The 13,680-nt window shown below is 46.0% G+C and overlaps 1 protein-coding gene across 1 annotated transcript; it reads left to right on the top strand.

Moving 5' to 3' along the window:
- The first annotated feature begins 1,373 nt into the window (after positions 1-1,373).
- lzts1 (leucine zipper, putative tumor suppressor 1) lies at positions 1,374-10,195 on the top strand. The gene is made up of 4 exons (XM_062542536.1): positions 1,374-1,869; positions 3,739-4,812; positions 6,523-6,717; positions 7,156-10,195. The coding sequence occupies exons 1-4, from the start codon at positions 1,519-1,521 to the stop codon at positions 7,714-7,716; spliced, it is 2,181 nt and encodes a 726-aa protein (XP_062398520.1). The 5' UTR covers positions 1,374-1,518; the 3' UTR covers positions 7,717-10,195.
- The last annotated feature ends 3,485 nt before the right edge of the window (positions 10,196-13,680 follow it).

Genomic DNA, 13,680 nt, shown 5'->3' with positions numbered 1-13,680 from the left:
ATATTTTTAAATGTTTAATTTTATCATTTTAGTATGCAGCTGCATCCTTTCTGACCATTGTCACTCACTCAGACATACACTGAAAAATTCCCCAAAGCACCCAGGAGCAGTTTTGTGGATAACAGGTTTGGGGACTAAGGCGCACTTTCTATTGTTCTATTGTTTGCTTACTCCATGCTGTGCAGCAGAGGTAGCAGGCGGGGTGCTTTATTATGTTGGCAGGTTATTAGAAGACCATACCATAAGAGTGGGATCTTCACGGCTGTGTGTGTGTGTGTGTGTGTGTGTGTGTGTGTGTGTGTGTGTGTGTGTGGAGAGAGAGAGAGAGAGAGAGAGAGAGAGAGAGAGACAGAGAGAGAGACAGAGAGAGAGAGAAGTACCCATGTGACATCAAGAATATTTTAAGAAGCTCTGTATGTTTTCATGTAATTAGGTATATAGGTCATTCAATATTTTTAAACATGTTCCACATCAAACCATTAAAGGCTTTCCCCTCAATGTCCAGATGTCAACCTCGCATGCCTCGTAAGAGATAATGTCCAAATCAGGAAGCTCTGAATAACTGCCATCACTCTTATCTCCTTATCAACACACCCAGAGCGGTCTCTAAAGGCTCGCTTCCTGTTTCTGTGTTTGTTCCTGACCTCAAAATATTTGAGCACTAACACAAAGAGAAGTGGGCCAAAGCTGAGTGTCCTACATATGCACTCACTTTTACCTCAGTTAACATTCAACATGCTCATTAACACATACGCACACACACGTTGCACACACAGACGGTCACACACAGAGAGAGACGCTCACACACACACATGAGCGCACACACACACACACACACATACAGTACATGCGCACATGCATGCACACACACACACACACACACACACACACACACACACACACACACACACTCACTCGCACCTACACACACACACACACTCACACACACATGCACATATGCACAACACACATACACACCGGAGAACCACGTGGGGTGTGCTGGTTTTTTTCTCTGTTTCCCATTGTTTATCCAAACGAACAAAGCCTTTGCTTGACAAGAACTGCTAAGAATCAAGCAAAGAACCAAATCAACAAAAGTGTATTTAAGAATGTCGTTGACAATCTCAATACATTGAAGTAAATTCTTAATAAGAAAATGTTTTCCTAAAATCTGTGTTAAAATTGTTCATTGCTGCACTGTTCTAAACAAAGATGTATATTTTATGTTAATACACACCCAGTAAATCTGTGTCTGATTCCCTTTGTGTGCGAGTCTAAATTTACTCTCACTGATGACCGTCATCACTGTGGATTTTATTTTTTACCACAACTGACAAATATGTTTGCTCTATTTTCCTTCATCCCTCTCCAGGCTCACAAATGGGAATACTGGGGACTCTCTCTGGAGACTATGTGTACACTTCGCCCTCTGCCAGCTTTAATCAAAACATCCTCTGATTGCACGCTCATTATCACCTTCTCCTCTGGATCCCCTCGGATGCCCCCAGAGCCATCATCATGGGCAGCGTCAGCAGTTTGATCTCGGGACACGGTCTCAACAGCAAGCACTGCCGCGCCTCGCAGCACAAACTCAAAAAGGGACTCCACTCCAAGCGAACGGGCAGGAGTTTGGACGGCCTTCTGAAGTATGGTTTCTCTCAGGACCCCAGCAGCACTAATAACAACAACAAAGGCGTTTTCCACTCGGCCAAAAGCGAGGACTTCTTTTACATCAAGGTGAGCCATAAGACCAAGCCTGGTTACCATAGAAACGTGTCAGGAGAGGACCGCGATGGAGTGTCACTGGATACCGAGGCCGGTCAAGGGACTCCACCGGAACTAATACCGATGTCGGGAAGACTGGAGAAGGTAACTAAAGTCAAAAGTCAAAAGACATTTCGATTATTATCTTTTTTTCATTCCAAAGTCAAATCTTGGGAGATCAAAAGCATAGCTATCAGATAAAACAACTTGAATGCATCACTGACTCTAATTAAAAAGTGAAATGTCTCAACTGATGCTGTCTGATTTTAACTGCACTTTTAAAGTATATAGCCCCTGCTGTGGCCAGCTGCTGTACTTCGTGTACTTTCCAGGAAAAATAGTTTCTATGCATGTCAAAAACAAAGCCAGCTCCAGCACACACACATACTGTATATTGTGCATTTCTGGGAACTACTGACCCATGCATATAACATTAAGGGGCTTCTCCATCTCTCAAACCCAACCATGCTATTGTTTTGCTCCCAGGCCCCAGACACAGTAGTACAGTAGTATGGCGGCATAATCCCTGGTGGTTTCCAACATTCTCTCCGAGAGCTTACTGTTGTCTACTCCATTTAATTAAGCCTTGAGATTGACGTGTTAAGAATGCCTTGATCTCCCAAGAGTTTTGGTGTGGGGCGGTGGGTGGGTGGGGCGGTGGGTGGATGGATGGGGAAGAGGCCGTGGTTATGCAAGCTGCCCCTGCTCTCAATGGCCCCTTTTATAAACTACGGGTGCCAGAGACACACAGAGCCGTGGCACGGCACAGCAGCCACCGAGTCAGACAGAAGGTATGCTGAGGCGGCGAAATCTTCCCTCTCTCACACTCTACTGACATGCATAATTAATATCATACCAGGGAGTCATCCATCTTTACCGCTCTCTCTGTCTCCTCTCTCTGTCTTTCTCTCTCTCTCTCTCTCTCTCTCTCTCTCTCTCTCTCTCTCTCTCTCTCTCTCTCTCTCTCTCTCTCTCTCTCTCTCTCTCTCTCTCTCTCTGTCTTCTCTTTGACTCTCTCTGGTTGTTTCACTCTCTATTCTTAACACCATCTCTGTCTCTCTCACTCTTTGGTCTTTGATTTTTTTTTGGTAGTTCAGCTCATAATAGAGAGCCGAAGTCCCACTCCTTCCATTGGCACCATCTGATCTATCTTCAGAAAAATGATGAACGGTAGTCAATGGTGAACGAGAAAGTATTTTCTAGTCCTGATCGACTTGTGTCTTGAATTACACATACGATATTCGGCAATTTTAACTACTACCACTACTGAATTATGACATTGTGAAAGATTGCAATTCAAACGACTACAAACCCATCCATCAGTTGCACTAGTGACGTTAGCCCATTTACAGCCTTACCAGAATGCACAAGCACTGTTTCAACTTTTGCAGTCTGTCAAACAACAGTACTTTCTTGACGTGAATAATTATCTTTTAAATTTACACATATAATATGTCAAATTCATGGCGCAATTCAAACAGGACCAATGGACCGGAAGTAGAAAGCTGTGACTTTGGCTTCTATAATAGGCCTATCGTGATGAAGCACTTGGTTGAAAGTGGGGTGATTTATTTATAGCGCTGTCATGTCAGTGTTGTTTTAGTAATGGATGTGCATCCCAAAACCACATCACAGTGTCTGAATAAAACAAGCATACTGTACACGCTGTCTTAAAGGAAAACTAACAAACATCTAACAAACAAACTAGCCAACTGTCTCGCTGACACCAATACACCTTGTTATACTATGCAGTTAGAGATGAGAAGATAGTGAACTGACTGACAACTCTCTGAGATCAACACCAGCTTAACATGAAATGTGGCACATAAAATGACAGAGACCGCCACAAATCTGTTCAACGTAATAGGAAATACTGAGTACCAAATTCATACACTATACACATGTTTGTTTGTTTACTTCAGAATGTGAAGAAGTAGACATTCAGATGGTTTTTTTCTGTCTTGTTTATTTCAGAGTGTGGAGAAGGTCCTCATCCGACCCACGGCGTTCAAGCCCGTGCTTCCCAGAAGCAGCAGCTCCTCCATGGAGACGCACAACAGCCTGAACCAGATCCTGGGCCGCGGGCTCAGCCCGTCCGAGCGCGCCAAGGACACACCGGAGCCCAAACAGGACGCCGGCTCGGGCACGCTGACCGACTCGGGCCGCAACTCCATGTCCAGCCTACCGACCCACAGCACCGGGTACAGCAGCCAGCTGGACGGCACCAGCATCGGCACCGGCACCGGCACCGGCATGTCCACGGGCCACCTGGTGCACTACAGCAGCTCGGCCCACAACGTCAGCCTGCAGCAGCAGCACCTGAACGGGAACTCGTCGGGGCTGAGCGGCGGGTCGGGGCCGGCGTGGCTCGGGGGGGACGGCAGTTCAGGGATCGGCGAGATAACCGTGGGCAGCTGGATGACCACCTCGGGCACCAGCAGCAACCAGGCGCTCAACAACGGGCGAGCCAACTCGTCGACGCTCAGCGACAGCCTGACGGCGGCCATGAACCTGAACAGAGACATCGCCGCCGCGGCCATCACCGCGCGCCCTCCCGACGGCCAGCTCAGCCTGGAGCTCTTCCCCGAGGCCAACGGCGCCAACGCCGCCGCCAAGCCCGCGGCCAACACGCCGGTGTCGGAGGTGGGCTGCGTGCGCTCGCCCATCTCCCCGGACGAGTCCGCGATCCTGCAGCTGGAGCGGCGGCTGCTGGAGCGCGAGTCGGAGCTGCAGGAGCTGGTGGTGTGCCTGGAGGACAAGGAGGCCGACACGTGCCAGCTGTTCGAGGAGAAGCAGCGCTACTGCGCCGAGGAGATGCAGGGCCTCAAGCAGCGCTGCTCCACCAAGCTGCGGCAGGCGTCCCAGCGGGCGCTCCGCGCGCAGCAGCTGCTGCAGCTGCAGGTCCTCCAGCTGCAGCAGGACAAGGAGCAGCTGCAGGAGGAGGTGGAGCGGCTGGAGCGCGAGAGGGAGGCCGCCGAGGCCCGGCTGAGGAGCTACGAGAGGGAGAACATCCAGCTGGCCCCCACCCTGGAGGAGACCCAGTGGGAGGTGAGAGAGAGGGACACACACACACACGTGACGGATGGTTGTTGGGTTGCCCTGGTGGCTCATCTGATTGGTAGAGTGGTAATAGGCTACATGCACATAAGGCTCTCGGAGACCCAGTGGGAGGTGGGAGAGGGACACACACACGTGACGGATGGTTTGCCCTGGTGGCTCATATCTGATAGAGTGGTAATAGGCTACATGCACATAAGGCTCTCGGAGACCCAGTGGGAGGTGAGAGAGGGACACACACACACGTGACGGATGGTTTGCCCTGGTGGCTCATATCTGATAGAGTGGTAATAGGCTACATGCACATAAGGCTCTCGGTGCGCTCGTGTGTTTCTGCCAAAGCCAGGTGTGTTTGAACCGGACGCTATTGGTCATGCAAGTGTCTGCAGAGACCCGGTTGGGCGCTGCACCTAGTGAACCTAGCCTGGTCCTAACCATCCCATAATACTACCATTTCATTTCGTATTATGGTCTGGCATTTCTTTGCTCTGAAGCGCTTGCAGGAAGCGGGAAGTAACGCCCAGTTCTGGTTTGAATTGATTGGACAGCTCTCACCCAATCAGCGATAGTTACTCATAACAACATAGCGCAGGCGTTTAACGTCATCGTCACGAGCGCCCTCCCCCTTTCGCCCCCACCAACCCGTCTCTTCGTTTATTGGCTGCTTTCTGGAGGGGGGGCGTTCTGTTACAATTCTACCGAGCAGAATGCTCCACAGAGGAGCACGGCCAGACTCGTAGTGGAGGCAATCCTTGGCCGGAAGTACGTGGATGGCTCGCGAGGCTATAGTGAACCAGCATTATGTTAAAATAAAGAAGGATGTATGCGTGTGTTAAAATCATAATTATTGGTAAAACCAGATATTCAGTATCAGTATCGGAGTGAAGATAAGGAAGGAGCAGAATACAACAGATGATGCCATTACAACACAGTTAACGCTCTTCCAGGAAATAAATGGAGCTACCTGAGCTCCCTTTGGTGCATGTAGCCTATAGTGGTTGATTCTCTAGGAGGGCCCATAGGCTACTGTTGAGTAAGATGTCCATATCCTAACTTACTTTGCATTAAACCATGGGACATTATGGGGCTGATGGGGTGCACACATTGGCTATTGATATTGTACATTCAGCTGCCTATAGGAAAAACACATCTGCTAACCGCATAGATAAATGTAAATGCAACTGCCATTAGTTATATCCTGACAGGAGTCGTTAACTGAGGTAAAAAAAAAACTCATTTGTGTTTGAAGAAAGGAAAGACTATCCACACATATTGCACTGCTAATGCAGTGGAACAGTTCAGTCATGTAGAAAATACATGCACTACATCATTCAACCTCTGAGCTGCTAAATATTTGCAAAGTTAAGACACGGTGCAAACATCTCTTCCAACATCTGCTGAATAGGCTGCCTAACCAGACAAGCTTTCTGCAGTATCATCTCCACTCAGTGGATTTCCTGTACTGTATGTGTGGGTTTACTGAGAAGTCAATGAATATTGCTGGTGACAGATCAGCTTGTGTGGACAGAAAACAGAGGAGGAAGATGTGCCTGTAATTGGGGAAATCATTTCTTGTGTCTCCGTGGGTGCTGATGAGACGGCAGGATAGTAATGAGACCTGACTTGTTTATTGGGTAGAGCACAGAGTTGAGGCCAGGCGTGGTCACCCCTGTTCATTTCTCAGCATGTTTCATTTTGCAGGTGTGCCAGAAATCGGGGGAAATCTCGCTGCTGAAACAGCAACTGAAAGACTCGCAGGCGGACGTCGGCCACAAGCTGAGCGATATCGTCAACCTGAGAGCGGCGCTCAGGGAGGCCAAGAGCAAGATGGAGGAGCTGGAGAAGAAGAACAAGGATAACGAAGACAGCATGCGCTCTCGTCGCGCCGAAGTCGAGGTACAGACTCTCTCTGTCTAGAGTTGTAGACTTTTTCCTTCAAACTTCCACACTAATCTAGTTCATCCCTATCACGTATAGCTCAAAAGTGCTCTCGTGTATGCAGAGAGACTGGTGGAGTGAATGGTGGATGGTTTTGTTTGCCTTCCTGAGTCAATTTAAAAGTTAAATAGGCCGTTCTTACCTGCCCATTTAGATAAGAGGAGGGATTCTCCCAAGTCCACATTTGAGAGTGCTTGACTCTGGAGAGCAGAACTGAATGTATTGTGTGAATTCCCTGATAGCAAGCAGGGTAAATAATATGTGAAGATACAGCAAAATAAGTAAATCCTGTACAATTATGGTACATTTGCCCCACACAGTGTAAATATCAGAAGTAATATCATAATAGTCACATAATACACTTCCTAAACTGTGAATATGTTCTCCATTTATCAGGTCTGCCAGAATGAACTTCAAAGAAAGAAAAACGAGGCGGACCTCCTAAGAGAGAAGGTGGGCCGTTTGGAAACCGACATCAAGGGCATGAAGCAGGAGCTGAGTCTGGCCAAGGAGGAGCAGGTGAAACTACAGAGCAGCAGAGCCAAGCTGGAGGAGGAGCACCTGAAGCTTCAGATCACCAGAGCCAAGATGGAGGTCTTTGGCAACGCCGAGGCGATGGATAAAGGCAACACTGAGGGAAACAAAATGGTGGACACCGATGCCCTGCAAAGGGAGGTGGAGAGGATGAGGAAGGAGCTGATGGAGGAGAAACAAAAGAAAGACAAGATGGTGAACAACTTCCAGCAGGAGAGACAGACGTGGAACAAGGAAAAGGACAAAGTGATCCGATACCAGAAGCAGCTGCAGTACAACTACTTGCAGATGCACAAAAAGAACCAAGATCTGGAGAAGATCCTGCGGGAGCTGACCGCAGAGATGGACAGCCGGACTGAGCTTGACATGGACATTCACAGTCCCCCGCTTCGCTATGACAACATGGTTGCCACAGAGATCTAAGGACAGGGTTGGATGAAGCCATGGAATCCTTTTTCTATCTCAATGGTTAAAGCAATGACATCACCATCATGATCTTTTTCATCATCTTCATAGTCTTCGTCATCACCATCATCATCATCATCATCATCATCACCACCATCGTCATCACTACAGAGATGTATGGATTATATACAGCACCAGGAGTAGAAGACACATCATCAATAATCAATTCAACAATAAGAAACCTGTTTATCATTGTCAGAGCTAAATCAATGTTCATGTTTGAATGCATCAAGGCCAGGGTGGGAAGCCGTAGTTTCACGATCCTTCTGGGTTGACAAGAGACAGCCTTGAGGGGTGCTAATACGGATGTGTGGTTCATAAACGTGCTCACTGATGTGCTCAAGACAGAGCACAGGATTGGATAGCAGCACTAGCTAACGAGCACTGACCCAAATCCAAATCCAAACGTCTTTGCTGACTAGCAGATAAGGAAATGTAGCCAGCATTTCCAGAGAATAAACCCACTGACGTCTGACCTGACATGTAGCCTGGCAACTGCAGGCCAACATGAGGCTAAGAAGAGGGAAATGGCCGTGCCATGGTCCTGTTTTTCCTGTTATCTGCTCAAGAGTCGGTATAAATGTATGCAGTTCTTGAAAGCCCAGTTCTAACCTGGAAACGTGTATTTTCTTGTTCTGATTGTACAGATACCATATAGTCTTGCTAGTTGAGATTTCTGCAATGTTTTACATGTATACAGCTGAGATACGCATATGGTTCACACACCACACAAAATAGAGATATAGGACAGTAAAACTACCATGACTAAATAGAAATGCATAATATTCAAATCAGTTCCTGAAATATGCGTATGTATGGATATACGGTATTATATCCTCACAGGACAGAGATGTGTTGAATGTAATGCAGCCCATTAATAAGAAACATACTAGCTATAAGCATAGAGTTATAAAGACTTAGCCCTCACTCCCCCACTGAAACAAAAGAGTATCTATCGCACTGGTGTAACATTAGCACACTAATGTTGAAACAGCATGATACCTTATCAGATCTATGTCCAAAGCCAGATGTATAGCCACAAAGCACTTGAACACTAACGGGTGAATGGTCATACGATGCACTAACGGGTTTATGTGGCCTGTGCAAACAGTGTTCTTGTGAGCCTTAAATTCACTGATAAGACACCTGTCACTGCAGATGCAGCTCACAGCTGCCACACTACGCCTGTTCTCTTCAAGATATGGCAACATCAGGATCTCTCTCACCTAGGAGAATAAATGGCATGCAAAATACAAAAATGATATATGTTCCCTCTCATTTCAATTTGATAGCAATCTGTTTTTCACTGGAAAGCCTTACAATTCATTTTTGTTATAAGAAAAGACAGTTAGTTGAACCAAATGAATATGTGCAGCAATACAATTGCTAATTACTAATTGTGAATGGTTCCAAAGTATTTGATATTGAAGCTAAGGCCTTTTTGAGACAATAGAGCACCTTGTTATGAATGGGTAAACAAACTGCATACATATTGATTGGTGTTAAAGGTGACAGACACCTGATCCAAAAGAAGCCCATGTCTCTCTGCATGGCCGCAACTCTAACCTACGCTTAAGCAGTCTTCTGGGAAGTTTTTCTCAAATCTCAGTATTTCAATTCCCATTTGATATAAGAAGTCCAAAGGTCCACCAATGTTTTTCTTTGTCAATGTTGTTCTTTGACAAAGAAATCAAATGTAAAGACACCGATGAGAAGCTAAGAGAAGCTACTGTTGTGCAGGCAAAAGTACAGTAATACACTGAAGCCAGAAAAGGTTTGGCATCCACTCAGTGACCTCCAGTGGTGAGAAAAATAACAATACAAAATGTCTTCCCATCCCTCAAAACCCCTTAATGCGTTACTGCCAGGAGAAACAGGAGTGTGCACAGAGAACTGGGGCTTCCTATGGGAGGTGCACTGTTACTTATGGAATGGATGCAAGGTAGAGATTAAAATCCACTAAAACTGAGATTTTGAATGTTAAAACCTGCAATAGGTTCACCATGGCGAGCTACAATGACACTCTTTTCAATATCCTACTTCAGGTCTCTCAAGCGTTTGTTTTATTTGACATGTTTTGTTTTTCTTTACTTGATGGAGATAGTTCACTGGGCACAATGTACTGTTTGCAACATCAGATGTTTTACTATATTGCACATAATGTCCAGAATATAGGCTAGAACTGTAGCTTTCTTCTTGTCTTCTGTCAATGTCTGGGTTCGTAAATATTTCACCTAAGTTTTGTCCACTCTCTCACTCCTCATCACTTACTATGGGTATTGTGATATAGTCCTAAGAACTTTTTCAAACATTATTCTCACCAACACTAAATGGTTACAGTGGCTCCCAAATAAGGCAATCCACAGATGAATTTTTACCCAATGTACGTATTGTATATTTCTATTTATTTTAAATAAACAAAAAATAAAGAGGCTCTTTGAAAGAAATATTTTGACTTTGTCAGTGTATTCCTCCACACCCTAATCCCAACCCATCCTAAATGCTGTATGGATCTTCATACCACACTACAAATCAGCATATGCACTATGCAGTCTTCCTCCAACAGGAGTGGGTAGATTAACAGGAATAAGCGCATGTGTCTGTTTGAGATGATTTAACACACACACAAAAAAAAAAAGCGGGGGGAATTTAATGCATGGCAGAGCACACCGGTTGAATCTGTCGCTAACTCACACTCGATCCTCCTCCTCGGCACCTCTGGGTGAACTCCTGCTCTTTGTGTGGGTATCTTATCACTGCTGCTGTGCTGCTTAATCCTCTTGCTAGAATAATCCATTTCACCTTTTTTACAGATTTCTTTTTTTCTTTTAGTTTTTTTCCCCCTCTATTTGTGGAAACGGAAAAAAAATAAACCCAAACTCTCCCATCGGGAGGGTTTTTCTTTTATGTCAGCCTAGCCTCCTCTCCGCCTCAGCAGCTTAGCCTCCTGTAGCACAATCAGGGGGTCGGACGTGGAGTATCAGTGCCGAAATCAAATAAAACAAGCCTTTGTCTGTCTTCAGATGCGGCTGTCAGACACAAAGATATATCCACAAAGCCCCTGCATGTTCTTAAACAGACAATGCCTAATTGAACTTTTCATCCTGCTGGAGGAAAAGCCTTCATTTGGCGTGTTGATGAGAAAGACAGAAGCTGCAGGTGGATTTGTTATATTGCCAGACCCGCTACACATATTGAGCTCATTCATCATGTTCAGTTCTATTGGTAATGATTCGAGGTTAATCACTGATAAGGAGCCCAGCATTGTCTGATAAAGTCTGATGAGCACAAGGGGCTGAATGTGAGACAGGAGTCCTACTTGGACCAACAACACCATTGACATTTCCTCAAAGACCGCCCCAGAGGATTGTCTCAGAAATTATATGAACGATTTGTGCCTTGCTCAAATAGCAGTTGAAATACCAACTAATTCAACAGAGAGAGAGAGAGAGAGAGAGAGAGAGAGAGAGAGAGAGTGAGTGAGAGAGAGAGAGGGAGAGGAGAGCCTACCATGCTACAGTAGGTGCCAGATTAGGTCTATCCAAGTGTCAGCTGCGATATGGGACATCATAAGAAACGTTTGTGCCATCCGCCTGTACCCCCAACCCCACCCACCTGATACCCCTCACCCCCACCATCAGGACACAACAGCCTTGAAGCCTGTGGACTGAGTAATTGCACTGCAGTCAAGCCACAGGCCACGGGCCACGTTATGATAATGGCGTTGGCCCCCGTTGGGAGGCTAACATGCGGCTGTCAATCACCCGAGAGGAGAACAATGGCACGAGTGACCCAGGAGGTGTGACATATGTACAGCAGACAGCACCAGGGGAATATCATCCAGCTGAAGAACTACAGCAGCAAACTGGACAGTAGGACAATACCGGATCATTGTGCTGCTCCATAATACCTACTTTGTATGCAAAAAAAAAATAAGTGACGTAAACAAATGAGTCATACATTATTCATGAAGAAACACTTTGTAGCTCTCGTTTACTCTATTTTATCAGATTGTTGCAATTGAATAGCGCAGATTTACTTTTTTAACAAAGACTTCATCACTTTATCATTTATTTTGCACTTATTTTATTTTATAGTTGTTCCTCTGGAATACATTTTTCATCTTTCTAAGCGATTCGAATTTACAGCAGATCTGCTGCGGCGTGTCTGATGGCAATCTGGGGGTCAGTGAACAGCTTGCATGGGGTGTTCAGTAGCCATTTTCATTTAGATAGCGGGATGGGGAATGGGGGAGGGGGGTTGCTCTGTCGGGTGTTTTTTTTTTCTTAGGTGGGGGTAGGGGGCATTTTTAAATCCATCTGCTCTCTCCCCCTCCTCTTTATCACCAGCAATCCCCCCCTCCCTCCCAGCAAATTACCCACTCTGGCTTTCCCTGTTGTGTCTGTCTACGCTAAATGCTACACAATCACACACAGACAGATTTTCTCTCTCTCTCTCTCTCACACGCACGCACGCACACACACACACACACACACACACACACGCACACACACACACACACGCACACACACACACACACACACACACACACACACGTGCGCACGCACACACACACACACACACACACACACACACACACACACACACACACACAGAATTGTGCATTTAGTTACATGGACAAAGATCACATGTACACACACACACACACACACACACACACACACACACACACACACACACACACGCACACACACACACGCACACACACACACACACACACACACACACACACACATAATTGTGCATTTAGTTACATGGACAAAGATCACATGTACACACACACACACACACACACACACACACATAATTGTGCATTTAGTTACATGGACAAAGATCACATGTACACACACACACACACACACACACACACACAAACACACACGTGTGGGGGCGCATGGAGCCCTGGGCCCTGAGTCCAGCTGAGCCTGGGGGCCGGGGGAGCAGTTATCAGCTCTGTTACACACAGTGCAGCTCCATCGCGCTGATCCCCCACGCCTGCGGGAGCCCCCCATCAGAGACACACCTCCTTTTCTTCACTCCGGTTCTTCCTTTCAGCACTCTCTCTCTCTCTTTCTTCATCTCACCCTCACTCTCTGTGTATTTTATTTTTTACTCTCCACCCTTCCCATGCTGTTTCTGTCTCTCTCTCTCAATGTTTCTTGTTCTTTCGTGTTCTGCTCCTGTCTTTAGTTGATCCCTCACTTTTTCTGTATCTCTGTCCCCTTATCTTTCTCCCACCCTCCTCTCCCTCCCTCTCTCTCTCTCTCTCTCTCTCTCTCACACTCACTCTTTTCATGATAAATGCTTCTTTTACCCTAAACCTCAGTCATCATCATTTTCACCTTACTGACATTCTTTTTTTTTTATTTATTTTACCATTCCTTATCACTTCAGCACTTTACCTGGGGCCAGAAACTTGCCAGTCTTTTTTGACAAAAGGCTTCCCTCTCTATTGTGTGTCTTGCTGCTCAGGTCGGGTCGCAGAGCTTTTGGTGTAAAACAAGCTGTGCAATGCACTGAGGAGTGAAGGGAGAGCAGCCATTATTACAGGCCTCATCTCAATGACACTCATTCTGATGACACTTCAGTTTTACAGGACCGAAATCTTTGAATCTCCATTTCCACATTAGATAACAGCCATTCACAATCACCCATTTAGCTTCCCCTGTCATTTTCCTTTAAAGTGGGTGATTCTGTGTGAAGTGTGTGGGATGTTTCATTAAACCGCTGGTAATTTGAGTAAAATGTTATTTAAAAACCTTGATGAGCTTCATGTTGCAAATAACTTCATAAGGCATGGGGATGCGAACCATTTGACATCAAAAAAATAATGTGGTGAAGCTCGGTTTTGCTATACTGTATGTTCCAAATACAAACCGTCAGGAGTAGGAGATCTCAACT

This window comes from Sardina pilchardus, chromosome 8 (genome assembly GCF_963854185.1).
Source record: "Sardina pilchardus chromosome 8, fSarPil1.1, whole genome shotgun sequence".
NCBI classification, from domain to species: domain Eukaryota; kingdom Metazoa; phylum Chordata; class Actinopteri; order Clupeiformes; family Clupeidae; genus Sardina; species Sardina pilchardus.
This window is presented reverse-complemented; position numbering and strand designations above follow the sequence as displayed.

Coding starts and splice junctions, on each gene's coding strand:
- lzts1 (XM_062542536.1), top strand. CDS start 1,519: ATGGGCAGCGTCAGCAGTTTGATCTCGGGACACGGTCTCAACAGCAAG. Junction 4,813..6,522: donor TGGAGGAGACCCAGTGGGAG/GTGAGAGAGAGG, acceptor TTCATTTTGCAG/GTGTGCCAGAAATCGGGGGA. Junction 6,718..7,155: donor CTCGTCGCGCCGAAGTCGAG/GTACAGACTCTC, acceptor TCCATTTATCAG/GTCTGCCAGAATGAACTTCA.